The 17470-nt window shown below is 42.9% G+C and overlaps 1 protein-coding gene across 1 annotated transcript; it reads right to left on the reverse strand.

Moving 5' to 3' along the window:
* Positions 1-1105: 1105 nt before the first annotated feature.
* LOC127047596 (iron-sulfur cluster assembly 1 homolog, mitochondrial) lies at positions 1106-17074 on the reverse strand. The gene is made up of 4 exons (XM_050946041.1): positions 16897-17074; positions 9629-9682; positions 5187-5292; positions 1106-3600 (listed from the first exon to the last, which is right to left on the reverse strand). The coding sequence occupies exons 1-4, from the start codon at positions 16975-16977 to the stop codon at positions 3452-3454; spliced, it is 390 nt and encodes a 129-aa protein (XP_050801998.1). The 5' UTR covers positions 16978-17074; the 3' UTR covers positions 1106-3451.
* Positions 17075-17470: the final 396 nt, after the last annotated feature.

The following is a 17470-nucleotide window of genomic DNA, read 5'->3' on the forward strand; positions in this document are numbered from 1 at the left end:
ATCTGGGTATGGAAATTGTGAGCGTTCATGGCCCATCATACAAAATTGGGGGTCAGAGTGAGGGAAGAAGTGCAGGCTCTGGGGTGGGGCTGGATATGAGGGGTTGGGGGTGCAGAAGGGTGCTCTGGGCTGGGATCAAGGGGTTCGAAGGGGAATCAGGGTTGGGGCATGGGAAACAGTCAGAGGTGCAGACTCCAGACAGTGCTTACCTCAAGCACTTCTTGGAAGCAGCGACATGTTGCCTCTCCAGCTCCTATGCAGAGCCATGACCAGGCGGCTCTGGTCACTGCCCCGTCCACAGGTGCTGTCCCTGCAGCTCCCATTGGCGTTCCCAGCCAATGGGAGCTGTGGGGACAGCACCTGGGACAGAGGCAGCGTGTGGAGTCCCCTGGCTGCCCCTGTGTATACAAACCAGAGGGGGGACCTGCCCCTGTTTCCAGGAGCTGCATGGAGCCATGGCGTGCACACAGCGGGGCAAGCCCTGGATTCCGCTCCCCGGCAGGAGCTCGAGGGCCAGATTAAAACATCTGAAGGGCCAGATGCAGCCCCCAGGCCATAGTTTGCCCACCCCTGGTGTAGATAAGATTTTACTAGCACTTCTTTGGGATGACCTGGATAATTCATAGTTTCTCCAACTTGCAAGTCATGCAGCCATTGCAAACTCATGCCAACAAAACCTTTATACCAACACACAATCTATTTTACATAAAATCTTTTTCTCCCCTTAGAGGAATCTGATATGTATATCTGGCAGGTAGACATTTTAAAAATGAACGCCTGGTTGCTTGAATTTCTCTTAAGGCTGAAAGTTGAACTGTTTACCAAAAAAATTAATTACCCTTTATCACCCTATTTTTCCTGTTAAGATATAAAAGCAACTTCAATGTACGTATATTGAGACTAGCAAAATATTTTCATTTTTATACTTAAAACAATGGTATTACATACCTACTGTATTTTTCCAGTGTTATTAGTACTTAGCAAACATGAAGTGAATATTCCTCTGTGAACATCAGTTTACAAACTATACAATGTTATGCTATAACAGAGTTACTTGTATGAGCCTGAAGTGCTCATTTGTTACAGCTGTACAAAACAAGAGTACTTAATGTTTACCAACAGGCAGTTATTTATTACAGCTGAGAACTCCACATACAGTATTGCACACATTATAGATGGACTGATTAACAAAACTATATTCATACATAAGTTACTAGCATTTACATAAATGTACTTTAATAGATTGTGCGTTAGGTGCTTTAGTAAATATGACAACTCTCTTCAGAGACTGTTTCACAGAATATGAAAGTATAAACTTTCACTCACAGAACATATACACGAACCCATGAATATGCAAAAGCCCTCAAGAACTCAAAAGACAGAGTGAATACAGGGACAGCACTCTTACCAACCACCTGTTACATTCTTCTTTTTTTAAAACTTTCCAGTATAGAATAGATTTACAAATGAGAGTATTAGTCTATCATGGGGACTATTTTAGACATTAGCTCTACAATACCACATAGACTTGATTTTTTTGGCAGGACTGGAGGACTGTGGCATTAGAAATTCAAATCTACTGAGCTCGTTGTCAGTTTTTCCCTATATACTTTGTTACTGTTCTATAACTACTATATATAATAAAGCAACTATTTGTGTATGACAGCTGATAAAGGAAAACTCCAGTGTTTTTACATCAAAATTGCATACATTACAAAATAATTAAAATTCAAGTATGAATATTAATTAAGCAGTACACGTGGAAGCTTCAACCTTCTATTCTTGTGGGCTGTGCTGCCTACTGCAGGGAGGATGCCATAGAGTTATCTCCTCCTCCCTCAGCCAGTTCTAGCTGCATTTCCACACCCTCAAGAGGTAACAGTCCACAGTTCTTCCTCTCAAGTACCAATAAACAGCTCTCCAGAATGAATTCACCCCGCATAGTCAATCTCCAGGCTTTATGCCTTATTCAGTCCCATCTCCTTCCCCAACTCCAACTCCTTCCTTATTTAAAGCCAGCATTCAGGTATTCCTTGTGCTTCCACCTCTGTCTCCTCCCTTTCTCCCAGCCTCTTTTTGGCAAACTTTCAGCTCAACTACTCTAGTAAAAATAGCTTCTTCCCCTCTCTACTCCTCCTGCAAGGTGCACTTAAATTACTCTGGCTTTCTGGAGGGATCTTAATGAGCGAGAGGGGGATTAAACTAGTTTCTATCAAAGCAAATGGCTTCTTCCAAGCAATACATTTTGTCTTCCTTTAAATTAATGCCAGTATTGGTTTAACAAAAAAAGCTAATTTCATTGATTTTATATAGGTCAAAAGATTCTGAAGTGTTTTTTAAGCTACAATGAAATTTTCCTTTTACAAAGTTACCTTCAACCCAAACAACTGTTGAACAGAATTTAGAGTCAACCTTACCAGGGAAAGCCTAACATCTACTCAAGTCACCAATGAGGTTTGAGCTCTGAAAGAAAGTCAGTCATGAGTATGATCACAGGAAAGTGACAAAATTCCTTCCACCATCATAAAACAATTTCCTTGGGTGACCAGACAGCATAGGGGGAATACATAATGTACCGCAAAAAGTGAGGACCTAGGTTGGAAGCAGTTTAGGAATTTTGCTATTTTGGTCAACTGAGGGAAAAGACAGACAAATGGGATGTTGGAAAAGGAGGCCTGTGCACATTCTGCCTTAACATTCAAATGGATGAAGATGTTGCATTATTCTTGAACACCATACTACTGGTCTTCCTGGCTGCAGCAAAGAGATAGTGCTTGCTACAAGGAAAGGAAAACATTTACATAGGCACTAAGATAACTCAAAATGAAAGGGTGAGCATAACTTTGGAGACTTCAATTAGCTCATTCCAACATGTAACCACGGTTGGTGACATAACATAAGGATTTCCTCACTCTTAGAGCTTATTAATTTTTCTTTGAGAACAGATCACCTGTAAATCCATACTCAAGTATCAAGGGGTGAAGACACTGGAAACCTCTGTCAGATGCATACCTTCTTTTGTGTGAGTGTTCTTTTTAAATGAGTAAGTTAATTTTTAAGCCTATTCATACATATACATTCCTACCATTTTCTTCTAATTAAAGCAGAATACATACAGAGTGTGTTCTTACAGAACACTTTTTGGGGGCTGGCAGGGGTGAAGGAGAGGGAAAGGACAAAAGGAGAAATGCATATCAAAACACAGAAGTGCTACTGCACTTCGCTGTTCTTCCATCTAGAGCCAAATTCACCCCAAATTACTGCATAAATACACCAGTGCTGAAATTTAACACATGGGTTACATTTCCAAATGCATTCACTTTATTTTCCTTGAAATGCAGCCACACTTTACAAAGCCTAAAAACCTGAAAGAAATGTGACAGCTTTAAAAAGTCATACTGATGAAGAAGTGTTTCATGGTTTTAAAAGCCAAGGTAATAGTCCTGAGATTTCAAATGTTAAAGCTTTCTCCACAGCCGCATGTTCCTTTGATGTTTGGATTATTGAAAACAAATTCACTGGATAGTTTGTCTTCTACATAGTCCATTTCAGTTCCTAGAAGTGTCAGTTGTGCTTTCTTTTCAATAAACACTCTGACTCCTTGAATGGGACAAAAACAAAACAACTGTTATGTAATCTGACACAGATCTTCTGTTACAGTACAATCTGGTAGATAACTGATATAAAATGAAGCTAAAAACTGAGGTCTGTCGGTGAAATTATTGATGCATTTTCTTACTACTTTCAGGATATTCATCCTTTTCTTGCCTTTGCTAAAGAACTCAAAGTTGAGATTACTATCACTTTCTATCTGTAAATGGTTGAGTACTGATATTATGGTATATTTATTTACACTTCATGAGGGGTCATGCCAATGTACTTGTGTAACTGTGCAATAAAGTGCAGCTTTGACATTCCCACAGACTGGAATAAGATGCAAATTTTTAATAGTGAGAGTAATTAACCCTTGGAAGAACTTAAAGGGCCATGCTGGATTCACCATCACTGACAATTGTTAAATCAAGATTGGATTTTTTTTATTTTTTTTTAAAAAGACATATGATGTAGGAATTATTTTGGGAGAAGTTCTATAGCCTGTGTTACACAGAAGGTCAGACTAGATGATCACAGTGAACCCTTCTGACCTTGGTGTCTATGAATTATGTTCATTAATCCATTTCTCCTGGGAATACTAACATTCCAAAGATCTGCACTGCTTTCAAGCAGCTGACTTTTTAAAGAAAACCTGCCTCAAAAATATTTCCTTCTCAAATGGACTATCCTTCCCCTTGCCAAAGTTATATGGGTGAAGCTGAGTTACTAGCAATATTTAGTTCTGTACTAGTGGGAGGTGTAAGGTCCATTCAATATACTATAAAGCAAAACAATCAGGGCTAGGAATTAGTGCTTCTAAAGTCTTAATAGCCGGTTCCAATAACGTACAGAAGTTTTACAGGCTGCAGGATGTTGAACATTAAGACTGCACTTTTGATTTATAGACTATGATTCCTCATTTTAATAAGCCAATTTTGCAATCTGCAGATGAAGAAATAAAAAACAATACCAATAATGATAAACCCAAGAAGGGAATCCATTTGTTTATATAAAAGCTGTGTTTTTTGGAAGGCCCTTTGTTTCATCTTAGTATATTCAGTGCCAGTGTATATCAATGTAACCCAGGGATGCAGCAACTCCAAGGGCCTGGAGCCACCAAGATTAGCCAACAGAAGTAGGCTGTACTGACAAAGAAGTGCTTGTGACAAAGTCTTCTGGAGGATGTGCTCCACCAAGCAACCTGCACAAGAAGGATCCTGTGATACTCAAGTATTAACTTAAAGCTGCCACCCCACCGCTAGATGGAAATGTAGCCTCCCAGGCCCTGGAGAACTTCAACTCATGGTAAGCCTGGACATATGGTGGGGAGGGAAAAGGTACCCTCTGTGCTACCAGCATTTAACTTAATCCAGGAAGCTTTAACAAATGGGTACTTTTACAATGGAATCTAAAGTGACAGCAACAGCAATTCCTACTAGGGCATCCGAGGAATTCTCAGTAATTTCATGCAGCTAGTAAATTCTACCGTGTCTCTACTCCATTATAGTTTGGAAGTTTAGTAATCAAGTTATTCTGCACCTGTCCTCCTCCCTTTTTACTGCTTCAAATAGATAAGAACAATAAACACTCACCATCTTGAATTACTTCTTCATCAGAGTGGCCTTTTGTTTTTGTATAGTCTAACGTGTATGAAAGTCCATTACATCCCCTTGTACGGACTCCAACTTTCACACCTACCTGAAATATAAGAATTTTATTCACTTTTATTTAAATGTACAGTGTGCCAGCAGAGAGTTGGAAACTCAGTGCACAAATCAACTCAATAGCTACCACTCAATGTTTTTCCCTTCTCATCTAGGGTTAAAATTAGGATGAATTCATTTTAGGAATGAAGGGCTAAAATGTCTTGGGTTGCTTTTTTTTTGGTACAGACCGACTAGAAAAGTGAGTCAGAGTTTTTAAGTTATAAAATGCATAATATATATTCAAACTGAAGCCTAACTCCCATGCACTACACTAGTACAATTTATACCTATAATTTTACACTAGTGGTAGTAATAGTGGTGAAAATGTCAACGGAGCAGAGACCATCATATTGTCAGGGTTAGCCTGAGCCCTGCCTCTACTACAACTTCCATTCAACTTTTGCTATCACATGTAGTGTTGCAATGGTAGAAAGCTACACATATAAGTTTTCCTATAGTGGACAAAGACCTACAGTGTGTAAAAATAGCAATCTAATGTAATTCACTAGTAAAACTGTTGGCACCCTTGTAGGTGTTTGGTCTTTTAAGCAGTTTGGATGAGAAAATCTTGCTTCAAAGACAAATGGTTTTATGACTTCAAATGAGACAGTTTGTTTATATAGTACTGTCAGACCACAGCACTTTACAGACTTGAACACTCACTCACCAGAGAAAGGAAGCCAGTTCTAGGGCTTAATGGGATGCATTCCAAATTCTCTCGCCCGGCTTTCATCCACCCCACTAAAAATCACAATACAGATCTTCTGCATGCCTGTTGCAATGAGTTGCAGGCTGGTGCTTACTTCTCCTCATTGTAGGAGCAATTGAAGCAGTTTATGTAATGCTGGCAAATTTGAGGGTAAGTCAAATACAGTTACATTTTCACAGCATAGTTATGTTGATTAGTATATTTCTATTTGACAGTATATTAAAAAGTTACAAGGACTGCAATTTTCATTAGCCATATTACCACTCAGTCTTCACAACTCAGCCCTTCCCATTTTTAAGATCTGCTCAATATTGACCCAGCAAGCCATTCTGACTCATAATTCAGTTAATATATTCTAACTACACATAGATCAGACCAAAGAAGATCTGCATAAACAACAGCTGAAAAGTAGTTGCCAGGGACCAGAAAACACTCTGCACAGTGACACTGTCTATTCCAAACAGCCATTCGTCATAGAATCATAGAATATCAGGGTTGGAAAGAACCTCATGAGGTCATCTAGTCGAACCCCCTGCTCAAAGCAGGACCAATCTCCAACTAAATCATCCCAGCCAGGGCTTTGTCAAGCCTGACCTTAAAAACCTCTAAGGAAAAAGATTCTACCGCCTCCCTAGGTAACCCATTCCAGTGCTTCACCACTCTCCTAGTGAAAAAGTTTTTCCTAATATCCAACCTAAACCTCCCGCACTACAACTTGAGACCATTGGTCCTTGTTCTGTCATCTGGTACCACTGAGAACAGTCTAGCTCCATCCTCTTTGGAACCCCCTTTCACATAGTTGAAAGCAACTATCAAATCCCCCCTCATTCTTCTCTTTTGCAGACTAAATCCCAGTTCCCTCAGCCTCTCCTCATAAGTCATGTGCTCCAGCCCCCTAATCATTTCTGTTGCCCTCCGCTGGACTCTTCCCAATTTTTCCACATCCTTCTTGTAGTGTGGGGCCCAAAACTGGACACAGTACTCCAGATGAGGCTTCACCAATGTCGAATAGAGGGGAATGATCATGTCCCTCGATCTGCTGGCAATGCCCTTACTTATACAGCCCAAAATGCCGTTAGCCTTCTTGACAACAAGGGCACATTGTTGACTCATATCCAGCTTCTCGTACACTGTAACCCCTAGGTCCTTTTCCACAGAACTGCTTCCAAGCCAGCCATTTGGTCCCTAGTCTGTAACAGTGAATGGGATTCTTCCATCCTAAGTGCAGAACTCTGCACTTGTCCTTGTTGAACCTCATCAGGTTTCTTTTGGCCCAATCCTCTAATTTGTCTAGGTCCCTCTGTATCTTATCCCTACCCTCCAGCGGTTCTACTACTCCTCCCAGTTTAGCGTCATCTGCAAACTTGCTGAGAGTGCAGTCCACATCATCCTCCAGAACATTAATGAAGATACTGAACAAAACCAGCCCCAGAACCGACCCTTGGGGCACTCTGCTTGAAACTGGCTGCCAACTAGACATGGAGCCACTGATGACTACCCATTGAGCCAGACGATCTAACCAGCTTTCTATCCACCGTATAGTCCATTCATCCAGCCCATACTTCTTTAACTTGCCGACAAGAATACTGTGGGAGACCATATCAAAAGCTCTGTTAAAGTCAAGGAATAACACATCCACTGCTTTCCCCTCATCCACAGACCCAGTTTTCTCCTCATAGAAGGCAATTAGGTTAGTCAGGCATGAATTGCCCTTGGTGAATCCATGCTGACTGTTCTTGATCACTTCCCTCTCCTTTAAGTGCTTCAGAATTGATTCCTTGAGCAACTGCTCCATGATTTTTCCAGGGACTGAGGTGAGGCTGACTGGCCTGTAGTTCCCCGGATCCTCCTCCTTCCTTTTTTTAAAGATGGGAACTACATTAGCCTTTTTCCAGTCATCCAGGACCTCCCCCAATCGCCATGAGTTTTCAAAAATAATGGCCAACTGCTCTGCAATCACATCTGCCAACTCCTTTAGCACCCTCGGATGCAGCGCATCCAGCCCCATGGACTTGTGCTTGTCCAGTTTTTCTAGATAGTGCCGAGCCACTTCTTTCTCCACAGAGGGCTGGCCAGTGCAGCACTCTGGGAGCTGACCTTGTTCGTGAAGACAGAGGCAAAAAAAGCATTGAGTACATTAGCTTTTTTCACATCCTCTGTCACTAGGTTGCCTCCTTCATTCAGTAAGGGCCCCACACTGTCCTTGACTTTCTTCTTGTTGCTAATATACCTGAAGAAATCCTTCTTGTTACTCTTAACATCTCTTGCTGCCTGCAACTCCAAGTGTGATTTGGCCTTCCTGATTTCACTCCTGCATGCCTGAGCAATATTTTTACACTCCTCCCTGGTCATTTGTCCAATCTTCCACTTCTTGTAAGCTTCTTTTTTGCGTTTAAGATCAGCAAGGATTTCACTGTTAAGCCAAGCTGGTCTCCTGCCGTATTTACTATTCTTTCTACACATCGGGATAGTTTTTTCCTGCAACCTCAATAAGTATTCTTTAAAATACAGCCAGCTCTCCTGGACTCCTTTCCCCCTCATGTTATTCTCCCAGGGGATCCTGCCCATCAGTTCCCTGAGGAGTACCAGACACATGAAATCTTTACTACATAATTATGAGTAAGGGAGGAAGAGAAATAATCTGTATAATTACTGTGTTGGATAGTGTTAATGGCTGCCACCAACAAGATCTGCCCCTGTATGTAGTGATAGTTGGAAACAAGCAAGCCATCACCCAAGGCAATGACCACATGGCAATGTCGATCAGAAGCTAAATCATGTGGGCTAAGAGGGTTCCTTGGACTAGTTACAAACACAGGGATGAGGGATTTGACTGGTTGTAGTTGTGTGTGTGAAACAAAAAGCAAGAAACGTAGTCGTGAGAGTGGCCCTGGTGAGAAGATAAGAGACAGACTTTCTTTTAGGAACAGTACTTGCTGGAGCAGACTTGGATCTCTGGGTAAGGAAAACACCTTTGTGTACATTCTTGTAAATAAACAGGATCACACCAAAGAAAACTAACTAGTAGCATCAATGTCTTCTAACAGAAACAAGCTGGCAAGGCCCCAAATACTGGCTAACCCTCAGGCCAACGTTATGAGGACATAACATAGTGCACAACAAAATAACCTGCTTTGAGAATTTTAGACGTTTCATTACATTATTTGAAGATTACCTTCACATCAATAGTTGGAGATCTCCTGCCATACTAGGAAATCATTTCCTTATTAGCATCAACAGATTAGACTAGTTTCCTTAAAGTGGTAGTATGGACACACTTTAAAATCTTGTGAAACCTTTTAAGGAATGCAAGCTGGAGTTTAATCTGTCTCAAAGATTATGACAGTTGATTTATTGTCATTATAGTCATTTCCCCCATCTCATTTGATTTTTTTATATGACAATAAAGCTTGTTGGATAAATGCATTTATTAAAAAATAAAAGAGGATCTCATGTCTAAATGGAGTCCACAGTGATTGTTTCAAGCTGCATTGTTTTACACTGATCACAAGTACCTCAGACAGCTGCTAGTGTAATAATAATAATAAAGAGTGCTCTTCATAAGGTAAGCTAAAAAATATTAGAATAGTGTACAAGAATGCCATCCATTTGTACTTACATGATCAGGTTTATCTTTAAGAAGCTGTTTTATCTTATGTACAGCTGACGGAGTCTGAAAAATAAAGAGATTTTATTAACTTTTCCCTGCCTTGAAAAATGTTAAATGTTCTGAATAATATTCAGTCTTTTACTGCTTCTACTGTCCACTGAAAATAAAAACTAAGTTTCATTCCAGCTTCACAGCTTTCAAGTTTTCAGTTCAGCCTCTCCTCCCACACATTAGAAGTGCACCTCTCGCATTGGCATCACTAGCGAGAGTATAAACCAGCCATTCAACTTGTTGTGTTTTGCGGTTACAAACTACAATTAACACCCTAAATTGCATAATTTTAAGCTCGTTTTCAGATATACACTCAGAGCTTGTCTACACTTACCGGAGGATCGATGCATCGGCGATCGATGCATCAGTGGTTGATTTAGCGGATCTAGTGACGACCCGGGAGAGCGATCACTGGTCGCTCTCCCGTTGACTAATGTACTGCACCTGACTGAGAAAAGTAAGAGGAGTCAACGGGAGAGCATCTCCTGTCGACGTTGTGTAGTGTGGACCCCACAGTAAGTAGAGCTAAGCTACGTCAATTTGAGTTATGCTATTCACATAACTCAAATTGTGCAGCTTAGATCAACTGTTCCCTTTAGTGTAGACAAGGCCTCATAGAGTTAACCTGGTTAATGCACAAGAGGATTTACTGAAAAGAGCAAAGTTTATTAATTAATTTCACCATAAGCTGAAAACATAATGTAAAGGGGATCAAATAACCCCCTGCTTCCCACCCAGACAGATTGCACATTTGTTGATAGTAAATGAACATCACAGGAAGTTTGGGACTAAAATTTAGATTCTCTTTTTGAAAAATACGGACTGAAAATTGAGAAACTTCTTGAGAAGCTCGCCACAAGTTTTTTTTTTTTAAGTTTGCAACCATATACTGCAATATCGTGCTGAGTGAAATGTTAGAATAACTAAACATAGATTGCAAGACTGAGAATTTTGAAATTCTTTCAGTTTAAGATAATAAAATACATTGTCTTGTGTCATTAAACTATGATCTTTAATCTAACAATTTCTATGAGAAGCTAGCCAGACTCTGGCTCTGCAGAAATCAGTCTTATCAAGGTCTAGGTGCCACAGAACTGGCTTCAGAAACAAATAAAGCCATCAAAGAAGTCTACTTTATATCACCAGGGGAACACAGGAATTGCAATACCAGAGACCGAACACATCTAGTTCAATAGCATGTCTCCCATAGTGAAGATTGGCAGCTAATACAAATGAAAATATAAGCCTTCATAATGGTATAAATCTACCAAAAGAAAGCCGAAATTGACAGATACATTCTTCCACTTATCAATGGTGAGCAGGAAATTTCCATAGTGAATAGGGGGCAGTTTTTATAGAAGTTTAGGTTTTTTTTATTTTTTTTAATGAACTCTTGCTTTTATAATTGTGAAGATAACCTTCTCAAGTCGAAATAACGGTACTCTGAGGCCGTTTTCCTTCTGAATCTGATAAGACCATCAACTAAGTCTCATGTCCTGATTTCAGCATACAGCCAATCTTAGCACACAGCCCAAACAAGCAGATAGTGCACTGAGGAGTTCTGAAGTTTAAACCATTTTGTGCCATAGTTTTGAGGGGTAAAGCCATTACATCTGTAATTTGTGATTTTTTAATCAATTCCTTCCAAGCCTGTCCCCCAAATCCTGTATGCATGTGGAGTGTTGGCAGCTATTCAGATAAGTCTTCTGGATAATTTTTCAAGGTTAGTCTATATACTAAAAGGAAACTTCTTGACCTGAGCTGGAAATCAGTTTATGCCCCAGTAGTCCTTTGGCTTCATATTATATTCTTGCCAGTAACTGTCACAGATAACTAGAATTTTTTTTATTTTGTAGGTTTGTTTTTTTAAATTAGAAGAGATACATAAGGTTATGAATGCAAGATAATTAAAATAATGTTAATAATAAAATCACACCACACAAAAGGCAAGCTTCCTTCAAGATAACATCAACTTCCTCCAGAAACACTGCAACATTAACAACCTCCCACCAAACATCATCCTTGCCACCATGAAGGTCACCTCATTACACGCCAACATCCCTCATCATAATGGCATCACTGCCTACCTCAAATACCTTCAAGAGAACTTACAACACTTGGATATCCGCCCTAAACACATTGACAAACCCACCCATTTCATCCTCACTCACAACTTCACATTTAATACCACACACTTTGTCCAAACCATGGGAACAGAAATGGGTACTAGGATGGCTCCCCAATAAGTCAATCTCTGCATGGGCCACCTTGAGGAAGAATTTCTGGAAAAACTAATCAAGAAATCAATGATATACCTGAGATAGATTGACAATATTTTCATTGTCTGGGCAGAAGACCTAAACTCCCTCAGATTTCCACCACAACTTGAACCACCACCACCCATCCATCAAACTCTCTGTAGAACACTCTCACATGACTCCCCACACCAGCATCAACTTCCTGTACACCAGGGGTGAAAGTAACTTAAATTTCTTACTGGTACAGTCATATCGCAACTCCTCTTCCCAGCTCCACTCCTACACACTTATCTTCATAGATCCTTTGCATAACTCTGATACAGTAGCTGCCTACTAGTTTTATTCTAGAGTATTAGTAGTAGCTTTAAAGCTATGTCTACACAGCTGATGTTAAAGTGCCACAGCTCAAGTGCTGGGAGAGACCTCTCCCCATGCAGTAATAAAACCACCTCCACAAGAGGAATAGCTCCCAGGGCTGTAGCACTGTCTATGCTGCCATTTACAGCGCTGAAGCTTTTCTCATTCAGGGCTGTGAAAAACACCTCTCCTGAGAGATGAAAATTTCAATGCTGTAAAGTTGCAGTGTATACAGTGCTACAACGTATGGAGCCGAGCTCCCAGCACTCAAAGCTATTCCCCTCACAGAGGCAGTTTTATTACATCACTGGGAGCTCTCTCTCCCAGTGCTGGAGCCGCAACTGCACAGCAGCACTTTAACGACGGCTATGTACACATACCCTTTTGTTGATGACTTTCAGCTTGTTCATTTGTTGATGCCGGGGGGGGGGGGGGGTGTCACAGACCAGAGAACAGCAGGAAGCCCCTCCAGTGGGAAAGAGCTGCGAGATAAAGAAGTTTAACCCGGGGCACCAGCTGCCTTGGAACCCAGCTCGCGCGCTGCCAAGCCCCCCCGTCTCTGGCACTCCACAGCTGCCTGCAAGAGGAACTGCTGCAGAGACTCCCCCAAAGAGCCCAGACATAGGAGAAGGAAGGAGGGTCCCTGGCTCTGGTTCTCCCCGATTGCAGCCAGGTGAGCTCTCCCTCCCACAGCTGGCTAAATAATGAATGAACTCAAGGGCTGGAAGCAGAGTGCAGTGCCCTGGGCACAGAGCACAAAGCCACCCCTCCATCCTGCAGGGTGCACACAACACTCGCTCCCCAAGCTGCCTCGTCCTCCAAGGACCCATGTGTGTGGATCTGCATGCTGGAGTGCAGTGGCCCTCAGGAGAACCTGCCCAAGAGCAAACGGGTGGGTTACAATCACACTCCTGGGTCCTGCTCACATTGCACTCCTTAGACAACCCCCTTTCCCCCACACACCTGCTGCCTTTCAGATCTCCTAATCTCTCAGGTCAACTCTGATTCCCTCTCCAACTATGCTTAGGGGTGGCCGGTTTGCTTGGAGAGAAGGATGTTTCCTGCAAACAAGTGATAAGTCAGATTTTTTGTTATTATGTTAAACCTAGCCTATTTTACCAATTGGTACTGAATGCTTCAGCCACTTTCTTACTGGTATGCCGGACTCGCCTGTATCAGCTTACTTTCACCGCTGCTATACACCATGATTGGCTTCAACAATGGAACCCTACAAATGACATTACAGAAGAAACCCACAGATCACCACATTACCTCCACAGATCCAGCAGCCACCTCAGACACACCAGAAAAATCTGTTCTCTGCAACCAGACTCTCAGATACCACAGAATATGCTTTGAAGAGAAAGTCTACGATACACTCCTTAACACACTTCAAACAAGGACACTCTACCAGAGAAGCAGATTGCACCATGGAAAAAGCCACCCAAATGCCCTGAAAAAACCTGCTTCGATACAGAAAAAAACCAAACAAGTGCATGGATGGCACACTGCTACCACCCCACACTGGAATCCATCTGGGTTATCAAATAATTATAACCCATATTTAATGAGCACCACATCCTGAAAGAAATCTTTTCCAACCACACTTGGCTTTCAAACAGCGCCCAGGCCTCACCAAGCTGGGCATCCGAAGCAAGCTCCCCACAGACCAGGATACACCAACTCAAAGTGGCACAAGAACTTACTACAACAACAGATGCAAAACTTGCAGACATATCACCCCTGCAGTGATGATCAATTACTCCCCCCTGCGAACACATTTCAAGATTCATAGAACTACACATGCTTATCACAATATATGGTGTGCATCCTCTAGCACGGGGGTGGGCAAACTTTTTGGCCTGAGGGCTGCATCAGGTTTCGGAAATTGTATGGAGGGCTGGTTAGGGGAAGGGGGTCGTGGTCCGCCCCTACCTCCTATCCGCCTTCCCCGGTGTGGCCCGCCTCTGCTCTAGCACATCAAATGTCCCAACAACTTGGAAGAAACCAGTCAGACAATCACTACGCTGTCGAATGAACTTGCACACAAAAATGATAAAAGACAAAAATACTTCATCATCCATGGGCAAACACTTTTCACTTTCAATATCTATCCACAAAGGAAATCTGCACATCTTCAAAAGGAAAGCCTGGGAACTTAAATTCATAACTCTGCTAGACATCAAAAAACATGGACTCAACACAGACATTGTTGTAATGAGCCATAAAACCAATCTGTAACACCCCCCTCCCCACCTGCTCAACCTTAACTGCCCACTTCAAGTCCCTTACGCATACCAATCTAACCCTCAAATAACCACTTTAATAAGTGGCCTCTTGTGTTCTGCCATAAGTTTACCAATCTATCCCAACTTGTATTTAGCTCAGACAAGCAGATTTCCTTCCCCAGATCTGAAGGGCTCTGTGCAGCTCAAAAGCTTGTATGTTTCACCAACTGAAGATAATCCAATTAAAAAAAAATATTACTTCACCTACCTTCTCACTCTCATAGCTGAAATTTAACATGAAAAAATGTCAGGCAATTCAAGATTATGTTTTTTAAAGCACTTGTATTTCACCTCCTCTTTCTGTAAACATAATTTTTAGGACAGTTGATTAATCACAGTTAACTCATGTGATTAACTAAAAAATTAATCATGATAAAAAAATCATCACACTTGCAGTTTTAATCACACTGTTAAACAATAATATACCACTTGAAATTTATTAAATATTTTGGCTGTTCTTCTACATTTTCAAATATATTGATTTCAGTTACAACACAGAATATAAAAGTGTACCGTGCTCACTTTGCACTGTAAAATAAAATAAAAAAAAAAAGAGTATTTTTCAATGCACCTCATACAATACCATAATGCCATCTCTTTATCGTGAATGTACAACTTATAAATGTAGATTATTTTTTTGTTACATAACTGCACTCAAAAACAAAACAATGTAAAACTTTAGAGCCTACAAGTCCCACTCAGTTCTACTTCTTGTTCAGCCAGTCAATAAGGCAAACAAGTTTATTTACATTTACGGGAGATAAAGCTGCCTGCTTCTTATTTATAAATGTTACCTGAAAGTGACAACAGGCGTTCGCATGACACTGTTGTAGCCGTCATTGCAAGGCATATATATTCCCCCCTATATACTGTGGGGGGAAGGATATATAAGAACATCTAAGTAGGCCTCTGTCTCTTTCATTTCTATCATTGGTCTTCTTACTATTGTATTTTCTAAGAAAGTAGTCCTTGTATCACAAGCCCTCTCATTCACAAGCGTGCCTGCAGGGCCGCCCAGAGGATTCAGGGAGCCTGGGACAAAGCAATTTTGGGGCCCCTTCCATAAAAAAAAGGTTGCAATACTATAGAATACTATATTCTTGTGGAGAGCCCCGTGGGGCCTGGGGCAAATTGTCCTATTTGCCGCCTCACCGCTCACCCCCCGGGCGGCCCTGTGCACCTTCTCATTTCAGTGCCCTTCTCTGAGGCTTCTTTCTGCATTTTTAGATGATGACACGCCGTAAACATGACATCAAAAGAAAAATAAGCAACTGATGGTCATAAGCAAAAATCTTACCTATTTTTATATATATCATACACATTTACATGTACATATGCAAACACATTACAGGCAGTTCAATGGGGGCCTTAGTAGAACACAGCACAAGGGAAGTACCCTTAACATAAAGTGCCATGTAAACCAGGGGCACATGAGAGGTATATTTCTATAGGATAATCACATATTTAAAAAATCTTGACTGTACTTTGTGCAGACGGGTAGAGAGGAATAAAGGGCTGACCTGTGCTAACTTTGGTACAGTTGACTTATCACCACCATAGCTTCTTCCCAAGCCCCGCATTAACATATTATAATACCTCAGCCACAGCATAGGTGACATCCCTGTATGGCTGAGCAGGTGGCATCATTTGCTAGAGATTCTTGAATTGTTACTGGAGATAATAATTTTGCCAAATCCAAAAATTCAAAATAGTAAGTCAGTATAGTAAAAAACACATGACTGGCTTGAAATTTGAGGTTTAAAATATACACCTGTGTGTGTATTTAAATACAGAGATCTTTCTGTGTGTCTTCCGGTTACGAGCCCTTACCGTGGATTTACTTGCCCCTTTCAAGCTTTCCTGCATAAGCACGTGAGGTGACAGCTCCTTGAAAGGTAAGTGAAAGCCGAGAGTCCCGTGTAATCTCGTGATTCCCGGAGCAGGGGCTTTACGAAAAACATCAAATATCGCCAACCTCGCAATGAAACCTCGACAGTCGGCGACCCAAGCTTCACCCCAGCGCCCGCCCCAGCCGAGAGCGCAGGCCAGGCCCGCCGGCGAACAGTCCGGCCGGGAGGGGGGCTCCGATCATTTGCTCCTTCGGATCAGGAGATCCCTCCGCCGCCCCCGGACTGCTGCTCAGTACAGGCCATGGGGCTGCTCTTCACCACGACAGGGGCCGGGCAGCCATCGCCCGGAGACGCGCCCCACACCCCGCCGGGCACCGGCCCCGCTCACCGCCGCCCCGCGGCCGCACGGACCTGGCCCTGGCCCTGGGGCTAAGAGCCGCCGCGGGCACCGCGCGACCCCCCGCGTTACTCACCAGAGTAAGGGCGGCCCGGGTGGCCTGTATCTTCCTCTTGCTCACGGCCCGGACCGTGGCTCTGACCACCGAGGAGGCCATTCCGCCCCTCAGCCCCGTCCTCTCCCGCTGTCCATGGGCACGGGGCAGCGCGTTCTACTCTGCCTCCAGTGTCATGGCAGCCGGACTGTGACGTCATCGCCGGGCGCCCGGCAGGGGAAGGTGCGTGATGACGGAAGGGGACAGCGTTTCCGGAAGCGCTGCCCGGACGGGCTTGTGCAGGACTTCGGGCGCTTCCGCCTCGAGTCGGCACAATGAAGAGGGAGCAATAACCGGAAGAGCCGAGGGTGAGTGTTGTGCGCGGGGCCGCGGCGGCGGCTCTTCTCGAGCCCCTCCCACGACCCCTCCGCGGCTGTTGGGCTCCAGGGCGCGCGCGCCTGACCCCCCTCCCCGCAGTGACCGCGGAGCAGCTTCCCCCCACCCCCTGCGGCCCGTCCCGTCTCGCAGCCCCGCGGCTCCTGGCGCTGCACGGGGAACCCCGGGCCGGGTCCGGCCCCTGAGTTCCTGCCAGCCCGTCGCTCCCCGCTGCTGGCCC

Source organism: Gopherus flavomarginatus, chromosome 3 (assembly GCF_025201925.1).
Source record: "Gopherus flavomarginatus isolate rGopFla2 chromosome 3, rGopFla2.mat.asm, whole genome shotgun sequence".
Taxonomy (NCBI): domain Eukaryota; kingdom Metazoa; phylum Chordata; order Testudines; family Testudinidae; genus Gopherus; species Gopherus flavomarginatus.

Bases quoted from the DNA above. Each gene is read 5' to 3' on its own strand.
- LOC127047596 (XM_050946041.1), bottom strand. From the start codon at position 16,977: ATGGCCTCCTCGGTGGTCAGAGCCACGGTCCGGGCCGTGAGCAAGAGG. The intron at 9,683-16,896 runs GTGAGTAACGCG...TTTATTTTTCAG, and splicing joins CCCGGGCCGCCCTTACTCTG to ACTCCGTCAGCTGTACATAA. The intron at 5,293-9,628 runs GTAAGTACAAAT...CTTATATTTCAG, and splicing joins TTAAAGATAAACCTGATCAT to GTAGGTGTGAAAGTTGGAGT.